The sequence below is a fragment of the Phoca vitulina genome, unplaced genomic scaffold (assembly GCF_004348235.1).
Source record: "Phoca vitulina isolate PV1807 unplaced genomic scaffold, GSC_HSeal_1.0 scaffold131, whole genome shotgun sequence".
In the NCBI taxonomy this organism is placed as follows: Eukaryota; Metazoa; Chordata; class Mammalia; order Carnivora; family Phocidae; genus Phoca; species Phoca vitulina.
In genome coordinates, this window is record NW_022589834.1 from 466,466 (window position 1) to 489,606 (window position 23,141).

Below are 23,141 nucleotides of genomic sequence, written 5' to 3' on the forward strand. Positions count from 1 at the left end.
ACAAAAAAAAGCTGTAAAATGTACACCCGTTACGCAGTGCCGCTCTGCCGTGCTGTGGGGTGTGGGGGGGGGGGGGGGGGGGGGGGGGGCTCTGCGTCTGCTGTACTCATTGTGAGCTGTCACAGAGAGAGCACTGTATTTCCAATTCTATATTTAAAAGACTCTAAGGCCGAAAGACTTCTTTATAAGAAAATCAAATATTGTCATTCAAAAAAAAAGGAGGAAGGAGGAAGAAGAGGAGGACAAGGAGAAGGAAGGGCAAGAAGGAAAGCAAACCGCCATCTAGACCGCGCAGGTTTTGACATCTCTAAGCCCCGATCCAGGAGGCTCCAGCAGCTCCTTCTCCCCAGCCTTTGCTCAGGACCAGTCTCCAAACCTCCTGCTCAGTGCTGGGCCCCCAAGCTCACCTGGCCTCGCCTTCCCCTTCAGAGCGCCTGGGTTTAAGTCCCCTCCCCGTCCCTCACGGGCTCTGTGACATTGGCCAAGTAACTCACCGCCTCTGAGCCTTATCTCCTCATCTATCAAATGGGGATAATACCTGTGCCTACAGCATGGGGAGGTTTCAAGGGATCAAAGAGATAATGAAGGAAAAGCACGTGGTAGAGCACGTATTAGATATCAGTAGTAGACACTGTTTCTGCCCTGAAGGTGAACCCAGTCTGGGTAGGAAATTTTCCTGAAATTCCCTGGCTGTAGGAATTATAAGGAAATAGGATGCAAATTTGTGTGGCTAGGCATTTGCACATTCTTCTGGGGCGAGGAGCCATAGCTCATTTTCAGATTCTCAACACTCAAGGGTTGTTCTTTTTTTTAAGATTTTATTTATTTAATTTGAGAGAGAGAGAGAGAGCGTGCAGGCGCACGTGAGCAGGGGGAGGGGCAGCGGGAGAGAGAGCGTCCCAAGCAGACCCTGCGCTGACTATGGAGCCCGACGCGGGGCTCCATCCCACGACCCCAGGACCACGACCCAGAGACCACGACCCAGAGACCACGACCTGAGCTGAAATCCAGAGTCGGGAACCTCACAGGCTGAGCCACCCAGACGCCCCACTCAAGGGAGGTTTCTATGATTCCTCAAAAGGATGAGATCTACAGATGCAGAGGTAAAGACAGACATAAATAGAGCCTTTCAAGACAGGGGCCCTTCACCTCAGGGTCTCTGCCCACACCCGTCCTTCTGCCTGGAATGCCCAGATCTTCCCCAGACTGGCTCCCCCTCGTTCCGTTCTCAGCCACATGTCACTACCTCGGTAAAAGACACCAGCCACCTCATCTAGTGTAGCCGCCTTGCCCTCTCTATTCCAAAAAAAAAAAAAATTATTTTTATACCATTTATCATTATCTTACTCATTTTTTAATTTATTCCTACACACACACACTAGGAGAGTGGGAACTTTGGCAGTTTCATTGCTGTAGCCCCAGTGTCCGGCATGGTACCGTGGTAATTCTCAATACACACCTCTGCAATGGGGGAACGATGTACTAAGACAGAGCAGCGCCTTTTATCCTGGGTATCATGGGACATGGAGGAGAGAGAGGCGATCCAGACTGTGGCAATCATGAAGGCCACAGAGACGTGATGACACTCAAGCCCATCTAAGGCTAGGCGCCGGGGGCAGGCATTCCAGGCAACGGCACATAAAGTGACAAGCACTTTAGTGTTGTTGGAACACAGAATATTAGGCAGTATTGGAGCAAACCAATCGTAAAAAGGTATCTTTAAGACAACAGGAGAGGGGTGCCTGGGTGGCTCAGTCGTTAAGCGTCTGCCTTCAGCTCAGGTCATGATCCCGGGGTCCTGGGATCGAGTCCCACATCGGGCTCCCTGCTCAGTGGGGAGTCTGCTTCTCCCTCTGCTTCTGCTGCTCCCCCTGCTTGTGCTCTCTCCCTCGCTGTCTCTCCTGCTCTCTGTCAAATAAATAAACTCTTTTAAAAAATCTATTTAAAAAAAGACAATAGGAGACACTTGGACATGGACTAGGTGATGTTAAGAAATTACTCATAAATCAAAACCACAATGAACTATCACCTCATGGCAGTCAAAATGGCAAGTATCAAAAAGACAAGAAATAACAAGTGTTGGGGAGGATATTTATATTTTTAAAACAGGGAACCCTCATGCACTGTGGGTGGGAATGTCCACTGGTGCAGCCAGTGTGGAAAACAGTATGGTGGTTCCTCGAAAAAATTAAAAATAGAAATATTATATGACCCAGTAATTCCACTACTGGGTATTTACCCAAAGAAAACAGAAACATTAATTTGAAAAGATGCATGCACCCCTGTGCTCATTGTAGCATTAGTCACAATAGCCAAGCTATGGAAGGAGCCCAGAGCGTCCACTGATAGATGAATGGATAAACATGTGGTATATATGTACAATGGAACAGTACTCAGCAATAAAAAAGAATGAGATCTTGCCATTTGCCACCACCTGGATGGGCCTAGAGGGTACTGGGTTGAGTGAAATAAGTCAGAGAAGGGCAAATACCATATGATCTCCCTTATATGCGGGATCTAAACAAACAAACAAAGGAAAAACAGAAACAGTCTCATAGATACAGAGAACAAACTGGTGGTTGCCAGGGGGGAAGGGGGTGAGGGGATGGGTGAAATAGGTGAAGGGGATGAAGAGGTACAAACTTCCAGTTATAAAACAAATAAGTCACAGAGATGAAAAGCACAGCCTAGGGAATAGAGTCAATGATATTGTCATAACATTGTACGGTGGCAGATGGTAACTGCCCTTCTTATGGAGAGCATTGAGTAATGTATAGAATCGTCGAATCGCTATGTTGCACACCTGAAACTAATATAACATTGTATGCCAACTATATTTCAATAATAAAGATTTTTTTAAGAAAGAGAGTCCTGTAAAAGAGAAATTATTGATGATCTTGTTAAGTACAATAACAGCATGTTACTTATATATTTATTTAAGTCCTCATCTGTTAGAGATTCACAGTGGAGTATTTGCAGGTGAAAGAATATATCTGCGGCTTATTTAAAAATACTCCAAAAGGGGGAAATGTATGCGCGTATGGCAGTGAGTGGTGGGTGGAAAGGAATAAAACAAACTTTGAAAACTGTTGATAATTGTCGAAGTTGATTTAATGGACACATGGAGATTGAATACACTATTCTCTCTGCTTTCGTGTGTTTTTGAATTTCTATAATAAAAAGGTGAGATCGACATTAGCGAGTGAAAGGAAGTAAAATATCAGGAGCCAGATCATAAAGGGCCTCCTGTGCCGGGCGGGGGAGGCTGGACTAGAACCTGCAGGTAAGGGAGCCATCAGAGAGTTTTAAGCTAGAGTGGCCTGATCAGATCTGTGTGTTAAAAAGATCACGCTAGCTCCTGGGACAAGAGAAACGAGCCCGCTGAGGTCCTGCTCCAGAGTGGCTACCTACGAGAAGCCTCTGTTTACCTTAGTTGGAGTCCTAAAGCCTTCCTCCCTTGACCCACAGTGCCTTTCTCCTTACCATTTACTTGGTGAGAAAGAGAATGGGAGTGTGTGTGTGTGTGTGTGTGTGTGTGTGTGTGTGTGTGTGTGATGGAAAAGCAAACAAACAGGGGCACTGGGTGGCTCAGTCAGTTAAGCATCTGCCTTCAGCTCAGGTCATGATCCAGGGTCCTGGGATCGAGTCCCGCATCGGGCTCCCTGCTCAGTGGGGAGCCTGCTTCTCCCTCTGCTTCTGCTGCTCCCCCTGCTTGTGCTCTCTCCCTCTCTCTCTCTCTCAAATAAATAAATAAAATCTTTTTTAAAAAAACAAAACTACTAGAGCTAATAGACAAATTCAGCAAAAGTGCAGGGTACAAGTTTAACAGACAAAAATCAGCTGTGTTTCTGTATCAGTGAACAATCTGAAAAGGAAATGACGGAAACAATTCTATTCACAATAGCATCCAAAAGAATAAAATACTTAGGAAAGACTTGTATACCAAAGCTTGAAAAATGTTGTTAAAAGAAATTAAAGAGGACGCAAAGAAATGGAAAGACACTTGTGTTCATGGATTGGAAGACTTCATTTTGCTAACGGTGTTGATACTGCCCAGAGTGATCCACAGACCGGATGCAATTCTGATGACTTTTTTGCAGAAATAGAAAAATCTATCTTGAAATTCATATGGAATCTCAAGGGACCCTGAATAGCCAAAACGGTCTTGAAAAAGAACTAAGTTGGAGTCTTCACACTTTCTGATTTCAAAGCTTACTACAAACCTACAGTAATCCAAACAGTGTGTTACTGGCATTGAGTATAGACATATATAGATCAGTACAACAGAATTGAGAGTAGAGAAATAAACCAATGCATCTACGGCCAAATTATTTTAGACGAAGGTGCCAAGTCCATTTCCGTGGGGGAAAACAACAGTCTCTTCAACAAAGAGTACTGGGACAACTGGATTTCCAGCACAGAAGAATAAAGTGGGACACCTACAACACCTACGTCATACCAAATACAAAAATCATCTCAAAATGGATCATAGACCTATGTAAGAGCCAACACCATAAAACTCTTAGAAGAAAACACAGGGGTAAATCTTCATGAACTTGGGTTTGGCAATGGATTCCTGGGTCTGACACCAAATGCAGAAGCAACAGAAGGAAATATAAATACATTGGACTTCATCAAAATTAAAAACTTCTGTGGTGCACAGGACATTATCAAGAAAGTGAGAAGACAACCCACAGAATAGGTGAAATATTTGCAAATCATATATCTGTTAAGGATCTAGTATCCAGAATATATGAAAAACTCAACAACAACAAAAAACACATAACCCACCCTAAAAATGGGCAAAGAACTCGATTAAGCATTTCTCCAAAGAAGATATACAAATGAACAATGCTCCACATCATTAGTCATTAGGGAAATTCAAATCAAAACCACAATGACTTGCCAGTGTTTTGCTATTTGGATGGCTGTAACAGGTTTTTAAAACAACAGAAAATAACAAAAGTCCACAAGGATTCGGAGAAAATGGAACCCTCATGCATTGCTGTGGGGAGGTAAACTGGTGCAGCCACTAGGAAAACCAGTCTGGCAGTTCTCAAGAAGTCAAACATGAAATTACCATATGAGGGGAGTCTGGCTGGCTCAGTCGGTTAAGCATCTGCCTTCGGCTCAGGTCGTGATCCCGGGGTCCTGGGATCGAGCCCCTTGTCCAGAGCCTGTTTCTCCCTCTCCCTCTGCCCCTCGCCCTGCTCTCGTGTGCTCACACTCTCTCTCTCAAATAAATAAAATATTTTAAAAAAAGAATTACCATATGACCCACCAATCCCAGTCCGAGGTATATACTCCAAAAGAATTGAAAACAGATGTTCAAATACTTACACGTGAATGGTCATAACATCTCTATTCACAATAGCCAGAAAGGGGAAAGCACTCAAATGTCCATCAGTGGATGAATGGTGGTATATGCATACAAGAGAATATTACTCAGCCATAAGAAGGAATGAAGTAGGGGCCCCTGGGTGGCTCAGTGGGTTAAGCGTCTGCCTTCAGCTCAGGCCATGATCCTGGGTCCTGGGATCAATCCCCGCATCGGGCTCCCTGCTCGGCGGGAAGCCTGCTTCTCCCTCTCCCACTCCCCCTGCGCGTGTTCCCTCCCTCGCTGTGTCTCTCTGTCAAATAAATAAATAAAAATATTTTTAAAATAAAAAAAATAAAATAAAATCTTTAAAAAAAAAAGAAACGTGCTGTTGGGAATCACGCTGGTAGCGTCATGGAAGACATGGGTTTACACTAGTTGGAAATGGTGATAAGGGCAGAATAAGAGCAAGAATGAGGGTTGAACTAGGGCCTGGGAACGACATTTACGTGTGTGTGTAAATGAACACAAGCGGAAGAGAAACTACCCAAATTACAGCTGTACACTGTGGGGACAGCTATCACTTCTCAAGACCTACACCAGTCCTCTCTGGCTCGCTCCTTTGCCAGGCGGGTGGCCCCACTCGCTGCCCCCGCGGCCTCACCGCCAGGCTGGGCTGCCTCTCCGAAGGCGCCAGTCAGCTCCATGGCATGATCCTAGAAGGCTGGAGGGAGGGAAAAACCTCCAGCCTTCCAAGCCCACCCCCTCTTTCATGAGTTACTGAGCTCTCCTCTACCACCCTTCATCTGGCTTTCACGCATATATTTTTCTCCTTTGAGGAATATTCTGCAGAATCTATTTTGTGGTCCACTTCTGAGCCCATTTGGCACATCCCTGTGCCATCTCTCGCCTGCCTCTCATTCGACATCTCTCTCCCACGTCCAGAAGCCGGCAGATATTTATTGGCGGCCTGCTATGTGCTCAGCAGTGCACTGGGCACTGGGGACACAGAAGTGAACAAAACACCAAAATCCCTATCTTCATGGACTGGGCATTCTAGCCAGGGAGACGAATAATAAATATAATACGACAAGCTGTGATCAGTGCCATGGAGAAATATAAAGCAAGGTAGATGTTGAGAGTGATGGGGTTGCTATTTTATTTATTTTACTTTATTTTATTTATTTGAGAGAGTGAGAGAGCACAAGGGAGGGTAGGAGCAGAGGGAGAGGGAGAAGCAGACTCCACACTGAGCAGGGAGCCAGACGTGGGGCTCCATCCCAGGACCCCGAGATCATGACCTGAGCTGAAGGCAGACGCCTAACCGACTGAGCCACCCAGGCGCCCCCGGGGTTGCTATTTTAGAAAGAGTGCCCAGGGAAGGCCCGTTTGAGGAGGTGCCGCTGAGAAAAGACCTAAAGCAGGGAGGTGACAAGTCATATGGCTATCCAGGAAAGAGTGTTCCAGGCAGAGGGAAGAGCCAATGCAAAGAGCTGAGACAGGAACCACCTAGTCGAATCCTAGAGACAGGGAGGCCAGTGTGCCTAAAGCTGAGGGAAAGAGGGGCCCCTGGGTGCTGTGTGGGGAACAGTCTGTAGAGGAGTGGGGAGCCAAGAGACCAGTCAGCAGGCTGTGGCAATGACCTAGGGCAGAGAAGATGGTGGCTTGACCCGGAGTGCTGGCTGTGGAAGCCGTGAGGAGTGTTTTGGATCCTGGATGTATTTTAAGGAGAGCTCACAGGGTCGCCTGGGTGGCTCAGCCGTTAAGCGTCTGCCTTCGGCTCAGGTCATGATCCCAGGGTCCTGGGATCAAGCCCCGCATCGGGCTCCCTGCTCGGCGGGAAGCCTGCTTCTCCCTCTCCCACTCCCCCTGCTTGTGTTCCCTCTCTCACTGTCTCTCTCTGTCAAATAAATAAATAAGATCTTTAAAAATAAATAAATAAAATCTTTAAAAATAAAAAAAATAAAGAGAGCTCACAGATTTTGCTCATCGGTAGGACATGAGGTGAGAAAGAAAAGATGAAGGCAAGGTTCTTGGCCTGGGTAACTGGGTGAGCAGAGAGCTGCCATAACTGAGCTAGGGAAGCTGGGGTAGGGGTGGCAGAGGACAGGGAATCGAGTGCCTTCTTTGGCCGAGTTCAGGGGAGCAGGATCGTATCTCTCCCGGAAGCTTAGGGCTCAGCTTGACTGTTTGCTGGTGGGGGTGGGGGTGGAGGGCGGATGGAGATGGTCGAGGCGACGAGCCTCGAATGAGTAACAAATTGTACCATGTACATCTTCCCAGGTCACTGCCAGTGAGCCCAATATCAGGGCTGAATTTCTTACCGTGGCCTCCAAGTGTGGCTCCCCTGACCTCACCAAACCCCATCCCGCGCTGTCCTCCGGGTACCCATCACTCCTCTGCACGTACTGTCCTCCACACCTGGTGAATGCCGGCCCTCGGCTCGGACGTCACCGCCGCCTATCTCCCGCTTGATCTTATTAATGTGCATGTTTCTATCTCCCCCACCATACTGGGAACTCCTTGAGGGCAAAAGGGGCACCTTCATTCCAGCTGAGGCCTTGCCGACCCCAACAGGGCGCTATTCGCGTCAGCAAGGCCTCAGCTCACGTTTGTGGCCCGAAATAACCACCGCCTAGGAGTAACAAACAGCCGGCCCTGAGCCCACCCTGGTGGGTCGGGAGGCCTGACTTCCCACACAGTCATATGTGACAACGAGGAAAACAGGGCCAAGGAGGTGAAGTCAGGCTTGGAACTGGACTCAGATTGGAAGGCGGACTCCATCCCCTAAGCAGCAGGGAACAGAGGTCAGGGAAGAGTAATCACTCACATGTGTACAGCACTTGAGAGTTTATAGCCACAGACATTATCTCATTCAGCCCTGGCACAGCCTCCTGAGGTAGGCATTCTCATTTCCCCCACTTCGCATCTGAGGAAACTGAGGCCTGATGAGCTCAAGTCACTGGGCCAAGGTCACACAGCTAAGAAGGGGCAGCCCTGGGGCTCAAACTGAGGTCCATCCGATGGCAGAGCCCCATGCTGTCGACATCAGAGTAGGCCCTACCTTAAGTTGGACGGGAGGATGGCCAGCCGGGTTTCTTCTCCCTGCCTATCCCCTACTGCGCCTTCCAGCCCATGGCAGCATGCGTTAGCATTTACTCCTCCCCTCAGGCAAGGATGGGGCCGGGTGGCCTGGGATTCAAATATGGCAGGGAATCATCCAAATTTGAGACTCCGAAGGTAACACTCCGGAGAGGTTTGAAGAGAATGCATGAAACATGCAAACTGCGGGAATCTTCCTTCCCCCCCCCCCCCCCCCCTGCCGGAGCTCTTCAGAGACAAGCCCCACTGGGCCCGCTGAGGGTCTGCCCCTAGGAAAGGGCAGCTCCCTTCTATTCCCTCAGCCAAAAGCCCCCCTGGAGAAGTCTCTTGCAGGGGCCATGCCTTCTTTCTGGTTGGGCGCTGGGCCCAGAAGGTTCTTGGCTCGCAGCAGCTGGGCCCTCGCACCTGTCCGTCTAGCTCCCCTGCTTCACAAACACACGCCCCCGCCAAGCTCGGTGCTGCTTCCAGATGGCCGGTCACTTATGCTTTCACCCCACTTTGGGCCTTTCTCTTTCTCGTTTGATTTCTTTTCCTTGCCTTGTTTTCTTCCCAGGCGCTCACTCTCACGCTATTTTGCTCTCTCTCTCGCTCTCTCTCATTCATTCTTTCTTTCTCCCTCCATTGACTACATTCCGTGCTTCTCAGCCTGTCTGTCTGTCTCTCCCCGCCCCAGTCTCTATCCAGGTCACGACTCAGCGCCAGCCCCCAGCTCAGTAACAGTGAGGGGTTCGGATGCGGGCGTCTCTCCAGTCCCCACCAGCTCTGACATTCAGCTGGGAGGAAAGGCAAGACACCTGGGGGTGAGGGTGGGCTAGAGAGCAGGAAAGGGAGACAGAAACAGCTGGTACTGTGAGCTCAGCCAGCTTGCCTCACCTCTCCGTGCCTCCTTCCTACATCTGTAAAATGGAATTGAGAATACCAACCACCTCACACGGGCGGGGGTGCCGGGGAGGCAGGAGAATCAACCTTGCTCAGGGACAGGACAGGCTTTTCTGAACACTAAGGGGCAGGTCCCAGTGGGTATTGTTTTTAGGAGGCGGTGAGGCCCAGTGGTCAACAGCAGGCTGTCTGGGGCCCCTGGGCCTGGTTTTGAATCCGCAGCCCAAAACACACAGCTGCCCAATACCTCTGTGCCTCAATTTCCCTATGGGCAAAATACGAGTGAGGTAAGACTAGGACTCACCTACCACGTCAGGATGTTGTGGGGATTAGATGCGAGAAGCGTGGAGCACTAAGGACAGTGAGGGTCTGTCACCTACTAAGCGTCCAGGAAGCGTTAACCGTCGATGTTTCTCATCAGAGCTAGAGGGACGAAAGCGAAACCTCCCCTGAGCTGGCGTTCTTAGGAGCGCTGGGCCGCGGCGGGAACGCAGAGCCTGTGGTAATGTGGACTCATCTCCCTGTCGGGCCACGAGTGTGCTCATGGGGGTCGTGCCCCGAACGGGGACACCTGAAATTCAGCTTGCTTGTGTGCCTCGTGCAAAGCCATGTGCCCTGGGGTGAGGGCCGGTAAAGCCCAGAGGGAGCAGCACCTGTTTCTAATTAGGCCTCCCAGAGGAGGTGCCTTTCTGTGATTAGCATGAGGAGACCGTCTGTGCTAGCTGAGGGGCGCCGTCCAGGCCGGGGAGACGTCTCGGGTCCCTGGGCTTGTGGGCCTCTCCTCATGGCTGGCAGCAGAAATCTGCACCCTGGCCCCCTGAGCTACTCTGATCCTCCATCCGTCTCCAGCTCTGATCGATGATCCCCAGGGGGGCAAGTGTCTGTGGCTGCGGGGACCTGAGGAAATATTTCCGGGCCCCCAGGTTATACGCGCACAATGAATCCTAACCATGTCAATGAGTCCACAGCCATGTTTGTCTGAGCCAACCCCAGACCCAGGGTTAAGGGCCAACAGAGGCCACAGGGCTAGTGGTTCAAGCTGGGGGACCTCCCCATGCCAGCAGGGGCTCCAATTGCAGGGAAACTGGGCTCCGTGGATGGATGACGAGGTCTCTGATGGGACGGGATTGGGAGGTTGGGAGGGCAGGTCCCCGGGCGCCCGAGAGAGCTGAGCACGGGGAAGTGTTCCTGGCCTGGAGTTGAGATTGGGGGCCAAGGGGCTGCTACATCACTTCGGGGCTCAGGTAAGGGAGCAGTTTCAGCCCGATGGTGCAGGGAGCAGGGCCAGATTGAAATGGCCTCACCTTTTTAAGGATGAAGTAAGCTAAGAGACGCCACTAGCCCGAGTGGCGGGTGGCAGAAAAGGGAGAGCAAACAAGCCCCCAAAGGCTTGTGTTCTAGAAGCTGAAGTGAAACTAGGGAGGGCCTGGCATGCTTCAGGCTTGGCCAAAATGTATTTAGCTAAGTGAGATGAGGCCCCTGTCACTCCCTGGTGTGGGGGAATTTATGGACTGAGATCCCCTCACGCTGCCCTTTAGGGATTTAAAGCATGTGTCCACGATGCTGCTTGGGCCGGAGGGGCCGAGGAGGGGAGAGGAAGGGAGAGCTGCGGTGAAAAACCAGTGTCCCGGGCCCTCGAGGAGAGAAAGCCCCTCTCTGTGCCAGTGGAGGGAGGCAAGGGAAAGTTCCCCACGGTTTGGCTGAAAGTCATTCTGCCGATTGCTCTTTTTGACACAACCTCACACTTTCTTTCCAGTCCTATATTCCTGGCTGTGCGCAAACTATTTCCACTTGGATGTTCTGCCAACAAGCTTAAACTAAACATGCTTAAAGCAGAGTTTCTTTCCCCCCACAAAGCCTCACACCTTCCCAAGGCCTCTAGCTTCACTGCTGACACCCGAATAGCCCAGGGCCTGGCCGGCCTGGCTGCTTCCCCTCCTCCCTTACACCAGCGCCTCTCTCCCTCCCTGCCTTTGAGCCTGGTGCCCTTCCCTGGGTAATACTTCTCAGAGTTGTCTTGGCCATTTCCAGGCCTCAGCCCTCTACCGCCTTGCCCCTCGGCCCTGGAGATTCCTGCCACAGCGCCTACCTGGGCTCCCCGCTCTGGCTCTCTCCCTGGTCTGAGCCATGCATGCCTCCTGGCTGCACACAGTGATCATGTACTGCAATGGGAGCGGGAGAAGAGCCATTCTAGAAGACAGGAAAGCAGAGACACAGAGTGACAGCGGAGCAGGTAGCCTAACGGGGAGAGTTTGGCCTTCGGAGTGAGTCAGAGCTGGCTGTGAACCCCAGCTCGGTGATCTCGGCCTTGTCATTTCACCTCTCTGTGCCTCAATGCTGTTCTCTATGAAGTGGGGATGATAGCGTCGATCTCCTTAGGGTTCTTGTGAAGTTGAATCCTACAAGGGCTACGTCCCAGAACGACATCCCCCAGAGGCTGGAGTGGGCACAGAGCTGTGAAGACGAGTCCCCAAGGTGAGCGGCCGGGTGGCCGGACTTGTTTGTATATCTGCCGTTTTCCCATTATGTATGAATAACAGGAAATCAAGTAGGGAATCAATTCAACTGGACCCAATTCTTGGCCCTCTCCAAAACTTCCCCCACCCCCTTGTGTGCACAGGAAACCAAGGCTACAGTCTCCGAAGCTGATTGGAGTGCCCAAGGATGCCCTGTTATCTCTGTTCTTCTCAGTTTTCATTTCCCAAGGCCCTTACCCCATTACTAATCTTGTCCTCCCTCTTCTACTTCATCTCCTCTTCTTTTCACTCCTTCTTTTTTTTTTTTTTCCACAGGAGCCGAAGCTAGCGCCTGTCCAAGCCCGCCGGCCTCGGGCAGAGGAATGTGGCCACTCCTTCCCAGGGGCGGCCAGGCCCAGGCACTCACTCAGGCTGGCAGAGGCCGGCAGCGCGCGCAGAGCTGGGGAGGCTCCCGGCACCTTGCTCTGAGGGGCTGGAAAGCGCTACAGACGTTAGCTCATCACTCCCTGGCAGAGGCCGACCAGTCTGCTATTCTCACTAGCATCTTCCAGATGGGGAAATGGAGGCACAACTGTGCGAGGTGTGGTTGCAGACTCTCGGGGTCCCATGGGAGCTCCTGGACAGGGTCTCCAGATGGAATAAGGGGAGAAGGGCCGCCCAGACTTCCCCAGATGGACTTCTAACTCCTTGAGATCGGATGGGGGGATGGGGGGAGGAAGGATATAGGAACTGTGGACCAGACTGCAGTATCTGAAGGGGGCATGAGAGAAGAATGGGAGGGGAGTGGCCAGGACCCGCCATCGCCTGAGCCCCCCCCGCCACTGGAAGGGCCCCAGCTTCACTCACTAGCCCATTAGGAGTGACTCACCACTCTTACAGAGAACGTGTTTGCCCCACTCGTCACCTCTGGAATAAGAGGCCACACAGATAAAGTCTGCATGGCCAGGCACCAAAGGGTTAACTATGATGTGGTTAGGTTATTATGTTTTCCTCCTGGTGCTTTTCTGTTATTTCCAAATTCTGTGCAGGGAGCAATTATGACATTTAGAGCCAGACAAAATGTTAATTATTTTTAATTATTAAAAAGAAGAAACAACTGGGGATGTGGTGACGAGCCCTGGGCTTGGAATAAGGGGCCCCAGGTCAAGCCCACTCTCACTTCCCAGTTGTGTGAGCTAGGGCAAGTGATTTCATCTCTTGGAATCTCAGCTTTTCTATAAAATGGAAACATCGACAAGGAAACATTTTCAAACATATACAAGAAAGCATTGCAATGAAGGCCCATGTGCCATCTTCAACATTATCATCTTGTTTTATTTGTATCCCCACCCACCTCACCCCCATCCCCACTGGAATATTCCAAAATAAATCCCAGACATGCCCTTTGTTTCCATAAAGAATTCAGTATTAAACTGCTTTTTACATTTTTCTCAATTACAAAATAATACATGATGACTGTAGAAAACTTGGAAAATGAAGAAATAACATACAAAGGAGAAAACAAAAATCACCCATAACTGCGCCACCCAGAGGTAACATTTTCGAGTAGTCCATTAATTTATTCTATGCACATATATATGTATATATATATACACACATTATATGTATACATTTTAAACAAATGTGGGACCCTACTGTAGATATCATTTGTAGGTGTCACTTGATTTAAACTATAAACGTAATAAAATCATATTACAGAAAAGTCAAGAAAAGATGGAAATTACCCATAATCCTTTACCACCAATATAAAACCTGTTAATACTTTAATATATTCCCTCCCCATTTTTTTCAACGAACATACATACTTTTAGCACAAGTGGGATCGCACTGATTATGCACTTTTCAAATTATGAATCTGTTTTAATTGCGAGAAAATAACATCGTATTGCAGAAAATTTTTAAAAAGGAAAAAGAAAAATATCACCCATAATTCCATTACTCAATTATAATCACAGTTAACATTTTGGTATATTTACTCCCAATTTTTTTATGCACATATAATTTTAACAAAACTGGGGGCATACAATGTGTGCAGTTCATTAACTATAAATTCATATTTAATTATAAGAAAAATATCACCATGTTGCATAACATGGAAAAAAGAGAAAAAAAAAATCACTCATAATCCTACCACCCTACTGACCCTGTTGTTGGTTTGGTGTTTTCCTGACCATTGCATCATTACCCATATTCATACATGGTTGGAAACATAGTATTTAATTTTCTATTCTTTGTGCTGGTTGCAACTGGGCATCACATTTATGCAACTTTGTACCCAGTATTTTTTTTATTTTTTTGTTAGGAACATTTTCCCAGGAATAAAAGAGTTTTAGAAATCAGGAGTGTGTGTGTGTGTGCGCGCGCGCACGCGCGCACCCGCGCGCACAGGTGTGAAGATACGAAGGTACGTCCTTACCGTGGACGTTTAGATTGCTTTTTATTTTTCACTATTATAAATAATTCTGCTCCAAACATTCTTGAACAAAGACGTGCTTTTTAAATTTTCTACACGCATATTGAGTATCTGTTTCTGGAGACCACTGTGTGTGTTTTTACCGGCTGTCCTGTAAAAAGTGGTCATCTTCTATTGGTCCCTAATTTACTCCTGTCATATAGCTCAGACAGCCCTTTGGTTCTGGAGGATGGGATTTTTGGAACAAATCTGCATTTTCCTCTCCCAACCCTTCCTGAGTTTATAGACCTCCTTCATCCCCTCAGCCTGGCTTTTCAGTTAATCAGTCAGTAATACTGAACCTGAAGTGTATGAGCTGAGACAGGGCTAAGAGGCAACAGGAAAAGAATGAGAAGGCACAACAACAGCCTTTGTTGACTGCTAACTACCCAGCAGGCACCAACCAGCCTAAGCTTTTCCCTGGATCCTTCAACAAACCCGCAGAGTCGCTCCCATTATTATCCCCATTTAACAGACCGGAAAACCGAGGCCCAAAGAGTGAAGCCACTTGGCCCGAGATCATACAGCTAGTAAATGGCAGTGGAGGAATTTAAACCCAAGTGGACTGACCCCTGAACGTGTATTCGTGACAGCCAGTCTAGCCGGCAACCTTATCCTCCCAGGCGGGGAGGCGTAAGGGTGGGAGTAAGGACTCTGCAGTCAGCCTGACCCAGATTCGAACACCCGGCCTCCCGGTTCTGTGAACTTGGGCCAATCTCTGGGACTCCCGTTTCACCTTTGGTAAACCCTACCTCGCAGGGCTGTCGTGGGAATTAAGTGAGATGATGGATGGGAACATGCTAGGCCCAACGCGGGCACACCGAAGGTTCTTGCTGGGTAACCATCCTTGTCCTCTCCTTGCCTCCCGAGCTCGCGGATCTAGTTCCCAAGTTGGGGATAGAGAGTTCAGCGGAGAGCTCTGAGCTGGGCTGGAGCCGACTGGGAAGTCTGTGATCCGGGGCAAATTTGCAGATAGATGCAAATGTCTCCTTTGCTCTCTCCCTGCCTCTGCAACTAACCTCCTCTCCCATCTCCCCCAAAAGGAAAGGGGTGGCTTTTGTGCTCCACAACCCAGTGCTTGAAGCCCCTCTCTTCCCCGCTCCCCAGGAGGTGGACAGCGGAGATGACAGGAAGTCACCGGTGGGGAGACCCTCTCCGGCATGTGGCCACAGAGAATTGTGGCGGAGGGCGCTCCTTTTTCTGCCCTTCAAGGGTCCGGATGGGGGAGGGGGCTGGCTGTTGAGCAACTGCTCCGGAGACACTCCAGAAGCCGAGATGAACATATGCCTCTTTCTAACAATTGGCCTGGGAGCCATCCAATAGATGGAGGGCGGATCCGACACCTCCCGGATCCGGAGCCTGCAGCGGGGCTGCCGCCGCTGTTTCCAGACCCGCTGCCGAGAGGGGGCGGAGGGGGAGGGTAGGTCGGAGGTCCAAATCGGCAACACACAATTCGAAAGCCTAAGGGGTCGCCCACCTCAGGCCAACACCAAGACGGCTTGAGGGTGTATTTCACAGGCAAACTCTGTAGGGTTTTAGGGTTCCGACGGATCCCGCCTTTTATCGGAGGCAAACTGGGCACGATCCACGATCTCTGGGCAAAGTGAGAAATGGTTTGGGGGGGCGGGGTGTATGTGGTTGTTACTGGGGTTTGTGTTGAGGCAAGGTGAGGGGAAGGAATGGAGCCGCGCAAGGCAGCTTTTGGGGCCGGGGAAGGGGCTTAGCTGGCGACCAGAGCACGCCCTGAGCTTCCTCCAGGTGTTAAGGAAGGGCCTTGATCCGTCGCTCCGTTTGCTCCCCATCTTTATGTCAGTAAGCCGGTTAGTCCGTCAACAAACAGAACTTTGTTCAAAGAGCAAATGCAGGGCACTCAGGGAAAAGGGGGTGGGGGAGGAGAGGAAGGAAGGAAGGAAGAAAAAAAAAATGAAGGAAGAAAAAAAAGAAAAGACCTTTAGGTCTTCAAATCCAATTAAGAAGACAGAACACATACATAGTGAAAATGACTTCATGACATTCCCTCACCTCTTTTTTCTTATCGTCAGGACTTAAAAAAAAAAAAAAAAAAGAGCTTGTTCTATAAACAGTGTAAAATGAGTAGTTGCTGAAAGGGGCCAAAAAAGGGAGTTTGGTAGAGGGCTAATCCTGGTGGCCTTCCTGTAAGAAGAGGTGAGACGGGAGCTTGTTGGCCACAAGGAGCGTGAACTAAGGTGGACAGGACGTGGACCTCTTTCCCTGAAACATCTGTAAGACAGTATCCCAACCTGAGAAATATGCTCCAAAAGCAAAATGTTATTCCTGCTAGATGGGAATGATTATATAATCGTAATAACATAACCTGGCATCATGGGAAGGCAGAAGGAATCCCCCTCGGGCTCCGGGGCAAGCTCTTCGGACCCGGCTGCCGGTTCTTGGCTTTTCGGCGTGCCTCCTGAGCTGCACCTGGCCCCACGGTCCCGGTGGGCAGCGTATCACCGCGTCGCATCCCGCCAGCCTCCTCCTGCCTGGGGTGACCACAAGAGTGAATCCCTCCAACCCAACCCCCGTTCGGGCCTTCGAGGGAAGCCGCCGCTGCCGGATAGGCCCTCCATGAGGCTCTGCCCGGAATCCGGGGACTTTAATGGGGAAAGGGACTCCCAGCTTCAGCCCTTCAACAAGATGGTGCGGCCCAAAGGGGGCAAACAGGCTCCGAGAAAGCCCTGCAGAAAACTCCAATCATGCCCCGCCGGCACCAGCCCCGTCCCGAGTGCGTCCCTCTCCCCCAGGCCATTCCCTGAGCCCCTCTGGCTCTCTCCGCGCCCCCCCCCCCGGCCCCCGGCCCCCGTCCCCCGTCCCCAGCCCCCTGAAGCCCGCTCTGGCCACCCCGCAAGATTTAGGTCAGAAAACAGACACTAACAGCTCTCCCTCGCCTCAGCGAAATTGCTAAGTGGAATTTATTGGGCAAGTCCATGCAGGGCGGTGGGGAGAGACCAGGTCCCGGGCACGGGCCCCCCGCAGCTTTAGAAGCGCAGGCGTCGGCCTGAGGCTCAAGGCTCCGAGTGCCCACGGCCTGGGCCCGCCAGCTCTCCCCCCACCCCCACCCCGGGAACCGCGGACGGTCCCCGGCGCTGCCGGACCCGCGGGGCCGCTCGGACTCCGTTCCCCAGCCGGCCCTTCGCTTTCACACGATCCGCGGTGACTGCACCAGCTTGAGCGCCTTTAAAGGGCCACACACGCCAGCCGCCGCTATAAAATGTTCCCAGCGGCACAGCTGCAGAAGGGGCACCGCTGAGCCGCCGAGAGGAGGCTCGCTCCGCCCGGCTGCCCGCCCGCAGCCCGCCTGAGAGGGGTCGTTCCCGGCGAGGAGGAAGAGGGCTGAGGAAGGCGCAGCACCCGCTCTGGCCCTCGGTGAGTATCCAGTTCAGATTTTGCCATCAACTCGCCCACGAGCCAGGACATGTGCTAATAATGCCCTAAGCCGGTTATAAAGACGTGGAAATTGGGGGGAGAGGGGAAAAAAGGGGGGAAAGGGTCTGTCCTTCCTGGGATTCCTAGCCGAGTCCAGCCTGCTGCCGTGTGCGTGTGCGTCAGGGCTCTCCGGGCGGCAATGGGGGCTTGAGAACCGGGTCCCCGGCGCCGGGAAGGGAGCGCGGCGGCCGCCACCGCCACCGCCCCGGAGTCAGGCGCCGAAGCTGAGGGCGGGCACGGGCGCGGGCCGGGGCTGCTTGGCGCGGCACGGTGCGGTGCGGCGGCGGCGGCGCGGCGCGGCGCGGCGGGCTTTACCCAGGCGCCCCGGGGTCGGGTGGCACCGAGCGCGACCGGCTCGCGGCGGCGGCGGCGACTGCGGCGTGCGTGCCAGGGGCTGGGGGCTCGGCCGCTTCGCCCGCGGCTCACCGGGCTCCGCGCTTCCCTCTCTCCAGGGCAGGCGGCTTCGCAGAGGTAAGCCGGGCCGCCGGGCAGGGCGCTGGGCTGGTCGGCGGGGCCAGGGACTCCAGCCGAGCGGGTGTGGGGAGCGGGCGGCGGCCGCGCGGGCCGGGGGGCTCTGGGGGACTCTGGGGGACTTGTTTTCTGTTTGAAAGCTGTTCTGCTGGGGGCGGAGGGGCCGCCGCCCGCCCGCCAGCGAGCCGGTTCGCTCGCCAGCGCGCCCGCCTGCCGGCCAGCCGGGCCAAGCGCCCGCTTCTCCCGGGGAGACCGCAGCACCTTTTCTCCCCGCGCCCGCGCTTTCTCCAGCTTGGCTTCCACCGACTTTGCTAACCGCCCGGACCGCATCTGGACGCTCCGGCTCCGGGGCTGCACACAGCTCAGGTTTCCTTCGGGGACTGGAGACGAGAGGGGCTTTGGGGGCCGACTTCAGCGGAATTGCGGGATGGAAGTTAGCGAATTTGGGCAACTTGCCTCTTTCACCCAGCCGGCCTTTCCTCTCCCCCCCACGCACGCCCACACACCCACGCACACCCACGCACACACCCCTCTCCCTATAAACGAGGGCCGCGGGGCCGGGCCGCGCACTGAGTCCCTGCCTCGCCGAGCGCCGGACTTGGAGTCAGACCGACCTGGCTGCGAATCCCGGCTCCGCCACTTTCTAGCGCTGTGACCTTGGGCAAGTTACCGAACCTCTCCGAGCCTGTCTCACTCTTCTCGTACCCGGGCTTAATAGCACTGACTACGGGCGGCTTGGCTTAGGGGGTAGGCTCAGCCTGCGGCCGCGTCGGGTAGCTCAGCGGGCGCTCAGTAAGTGTTGGTGAGGCGCGGGAGTGCCGGCGCTGAGTGCGCCGCCGCGCGCGGGGCGACCACGGGGCCCCAAACTCGCGGCCGAGGCGGAGACCCCGCGCCCCTCCCCGCCTGCCCGCCCACCCAGGCTCTACGATCGGTTCCTGATAACGGCACTTGCGGGAGCGGACGCTCGGGGCCCCGGTGGCCTGGGTGCTCGCGCCCACCGTGCAGGGATGCTCCCAGCCGCCCCCAACTCCCGCAGATCCACCTGGGATGCGGCGAGGAGGGCGGCCGAGCTGTCCGCAAACAACGGGCCTTTAGTTTTCAGGTGGCGAAACTGACCGGTCTGGTTAGAGCGCGTCCAAGCCAAGCCGCAGTACTGTTTGGATTTTTAAATTTCTCCTTCTGAGTGAGAAAATAGCAATCGAGATGGAGCCATCCGGTTGGTGCCATTTTAACTTTGGGTCCCCCAACAGGTCAAAGACGCGCGGCCCCCTACCTGCCTCTCCCTTCTCTCTTCTTCCTCTCCCCTCCCCACCCCCATCTGGGCGGGAGGGGGCTGCCGGCCCTGGGGAAGATCTGTAGAGAAGGGAGGGCGGCGGGACCGGGGACTGGTGGCCGGGGCCGGCGAGGCACCAGCGGGCGCGGAGGCACTTGTTGCTCCGGATTGCCCAGCCGCCTCTCGCGGCGGTTGAGCAGTGGTCAGCTCGCAGCTCGGATAGCGGGCTGAGACGTTTCCGCGCGGCCAAGTTTTGCCTTCCAATGGGCTGGGGGTGGGGGGGCAGAGTGGGGACCGAAACTTGGCGAAGCAGGGGCAGGGATTCCGATCGAAATGCTATTGCCGCTTCAGACGGACCCAGAAACACTTACTGAGCGCCCACAGAGCCCAGACCCAGGCCGGGGGTCAGGGCGGGTGGGGAGGTGGCGGTGATGGGAGGGCCACAGATCCGAATGGAAACAGGGTCCCGCCTAGGGGAGCTCCCAGCCTGAAGGGGGAGACATGGTAAAATGGTCTTCCCCAGGAACTGATAATCAGAACAGAGAGACTTTTTTTCTCGTTCTTTTTTTTTTTTCCTACTTTTTTCCCTCTCTCTCTCCTCTGTTTCTTTTTGTTATTGTTGTTCCCGCTGTTTTGTTTCTTTTTCTTTTGTACATTCGGGTACCTGGCGGCAGAAGGAAGGGAGGCTGAATAGGAAAGGGAAAAGATGGTCAGCCCCCCACCCCCCAGACATTGTTGTTTGGACACAGAATTGCTTGATACCAAAGGTGCTGAGCTTTTGAAGATGACATGGATTAAACTCCTTGTCTTGTAATCACTGGCTTGAAATATTCTCCGGTTGCCTCAGAGAAGAAGCAGGGCTTTCCAATCAAGTGGCAGTGGCAAACCCAGAAACTGATTTTCTCGTGTTTTCTCCCCGCCCCCTTCTTCCTTGCTCTGTTTTTCTTGCCTCCCTCCTGTCTAAATGGCGATGAGAAAGAGAGGTAGTGAGCGGTCACTTTCTAGAAGTGTCTGAACAGATTTCTAATGACCACTGGGAAGAGGGGGGTGTGGAGAAATCAAACCTTGCTGGACAGATTAGAGATCCTTTTTTAAGGTCCTGAAGGATTTCTGGGCTAAGAGGTATTTATAAATATGAAATTCTACATCTCTAACTCATCATGAAGGCCAGAATATAGGGGGCTCAAAAAAAAAAAAAAAAAAGCTTCCAGGAAAATAACTGGAGATTTTTCAGAGATGTTTAGTTTTCTGGTTTGGGGGTATTCTTTTTCCCCTCATCCCCTTATCCTTTGGCACTTGAGCTGGGGAATCATTTCTCCAGGAGCCGTCTGAATCATTCCCGGTATGATGACTTGGCCAGTGGTCAGGTGAGGCATGTGGATATAAGGAGTGCTAGCCCCTGCTCCCAGAACCAGAGCTACCTGATGGGACAGCCACTGAAGCTCTGTGCCTCAGTTTCCCTCCAGGAAGAATCATTGCCACCTGTCATTACAGATGGGTGTGGCTGGCCTCCGAGCAGATATCCTGGGAAAGTCCGGTGCTGCCCAGGTTGTCTGGGAGGCTTGGAGGCGATTGAGACATTCCCAGCTGCTCTCTCTGGCTGCCTTCGTGCCCCGACACCACCCTGATCGGCCGGGCTTCTCTCGCACCCATGCTGGAAGCAGGGCTCTGGAGCCCCATGACCTTAGCTTTGGGGACTCATTCCTTCCGCTGGCTGACGCAGCCAGCCTTCCAGGTCTTCCTTGCCCTCAGTCCTTCCCACTTTTCTCCCAATCCCAGTGGAGGCCCCAGGTCCCCAGCCCAGGTGCCAGTGGTCCACTGAGAAAGTGTGCTCCTCGCTCAGGGACATCCCTGCCCTCAGAATCAGAAACAGTGCACCTCACGCACACACTTGAGGCTCTGAAGTCACTCACATGAGGAAACAGTCACGTGTGTCCCCTCTTGGGGATGTGGGCAGCACCTGGCTAAATCAAGCACCTTTCCTGCCTCGGGCAAATGTTCTAGCTTGATCTCCTGCCTCTGCTCAGGTGGTTTCTGGTCTTGGGCCTAACGCTGTTACCATCCTTGCCTCGTAGCTGTGTGGAGCTGCCCTGCTTAGGGCTTTGCTAGTGCTCTCTCGGTCCGTAAAGCCTTGGTCCTTATTACCTCTTTTCCCTCACATACAGCACGAAAGCTCCAGCTGACGGCATCATCTCCCACCAATTTATCCAGCTTCTGCCAAGGCTCTGAAATGCCAACTATGTCAAGGCCTGCACTTGATGTCAAGGGTGGCACCTCACCTGTGAAGGAGGTAACTTCCGCCATCTTGCCGATGGAGACACCGAGAGGCATGGAAAGACGACCTGGTCTGGGCCTTGTGGTAGGCCCTCCCATGCACGGTAGCTAGTGTCCTTTAGCACAGAGGAGACAGCAGGGCTTTCTCTGGGGAGAATGAGAATAGCTTCTGCCTAAGTATGGTCAACTCGAGCCCACCGAGGTGTTGAAAGATGGCAGAGGAGGGGAACAGAGAAGCAGAAGCGGCACAGGGCCGCTCCTTTGAAGAGATTGCTGTGAGGCTGAGAAGAGAGCCAATGAGGTGCCCTTTTCGGAATGGTGACGTGAAGGAGGGGCCAGGGGGAGAGAGATGAAAGCCACTGACCCACGTAGGATGGCGGGCGCCCAGCACCGAGGACTTGGGTCTGAGTTCAGTGCTCGGGACCATGGTAGCAAAAGGACACTCGAGCTGGGAGCCTAACTTGCCAGGGGGCCTTCTTGCTCTCTCCCCACCACTAGCCCCAGAGGAAGGGCACGTCGGGGCTTCCTGAGCCCGATGAACGGTGACGGACAAACCAGGAACGGGGGTACCAAGCTGTGCCTTTCTCTGTCTTGTAGGATGCCAACCCAGAGATGAGCTCGCTGGCCTACTCTAACCTGGGCGTGAAGGATCGCAAAGCAGTGGCCATCCTGCACTACCCCGGGGTGGCCTCGAACGGAACCAAGGCCAGTGGGGCTCCCACTAGTTCCTCGGGATCTCCATCTCCAATAGGCTCTCCTACCGCCACCCCTCCCACTAAACCCCCACCCTTCAACCTGCACCCCGCCCCTCATCTGCTGGCCAGTATGCAGCTGCAGAAACTTAATAGCCAGTATCATGGGATGGCCGCTGCCGCCGCCGCCGCCACCGCCACTCCAGGCCAACCTGGGGAGGCAGGGCCCCTACAAAACTGGGGCCTTGGGGCTCAGGCGGGAGGGGCGGGGTCACTCTCTCCTTCTACCGGTGCCCAGAGCCCTGCTATCATCGACTCAGACCCAGTGGATGAGGAGGTGCTGATGTCGCTGGTGGTGGAACTGGGACTGGACCGAGCCAATGAGCTTCCGGAGCTGTGGCTGGGGCAGAATGAGTTTGACTTCACTGCGGACTTTCCATCTGGCTGCTGATGCTCACTGTCCCTAAAGATGGAGGAACAAAGCCACCGATTCTGTTGTAAATAAAAAATAAAAGTTACTTACAAAGAGATGGGCCAGCTGGAGGTGTTCTTCATTGAGGTCTAAAGGGGTGCGGCACAGTCTGACGTTCCTTTTGGCAATTCTGAGGCCCACGGTGGGGTGGTGGGTGGTTAGCCGGGAGGAAGCTGGATGGGGTGGGGGTGGGGCACAAAGGGGGCTGCTCACCAAATGCCGCCTGCCACTGCCTTTAATCTCTCCAGGGGCCCAAGTACCTGGCCTCACTGCCCTGAGACCCCAGGA

The 23,141-nt window shown here is 52.8% G+C and overlaps 1 protein-coding gene across 3 annotated transcripts; it reads left to right on the forward strand.

Annotated features, from left to right (window-relative positions):
• The first annotated feature begins 17,306 nt into the window (after positions 1-17,306).
• On the forward strand, positions 17,307-22,906 carry CITED1 (Cbp/p300 interacting transactivator with Glu/Asp rich carboxy-terminal domain 1). 3 transcript variants are annotated; one of them, XM_032399145.1, is made up of 4 exons: positions 17,307-17,611; positions 18,124-18,142; positions 21,581-21,705; positions 22,287-22,906. In XM_032399145.1, the coding sequence occupies exons 3-4, from the start codon at positions 21,646-21,648 to the stop codon at positions 22,830-22,832; spliced, it is 606 nt and encodes a 201-aa protein (XP_032255036.1). In that variant the 5' UTR covers positions 17,307-17,611; positions 18,124-18,142; positions 21,581-21,645; the 3' UTR covers positions 22,833-22,906. The 3 variants fall into 3 exon arrangements, with proteins under 3 accessions (XP_032255036.1, XP_032255035.1, XP_032255034.1); XM_032399144.1 differs by lacking the exon at positions 18,124-18,142; XM_032399143.1 differs by lacking the exons at positions 17,307-17,611; positions 18,124-18,142 and adding an exon at positions 19,130-19,358.
• Positions 22,907-23,141: the final 235 nt, after the last annotated feature.

What these genes read in the sequence shown, in the direction of transcription:
- CITED1 (XM_032399143.1), top strand. An exon ending in GCACCTCACCTGTGAAGGAG is followed by an intron (nt 21,706 to 22,286) that starts GTAACTTCCGCC and finishes TCTGTCTTGTAG; the next exon opens with GATGCCAACCCAGAGATGAG.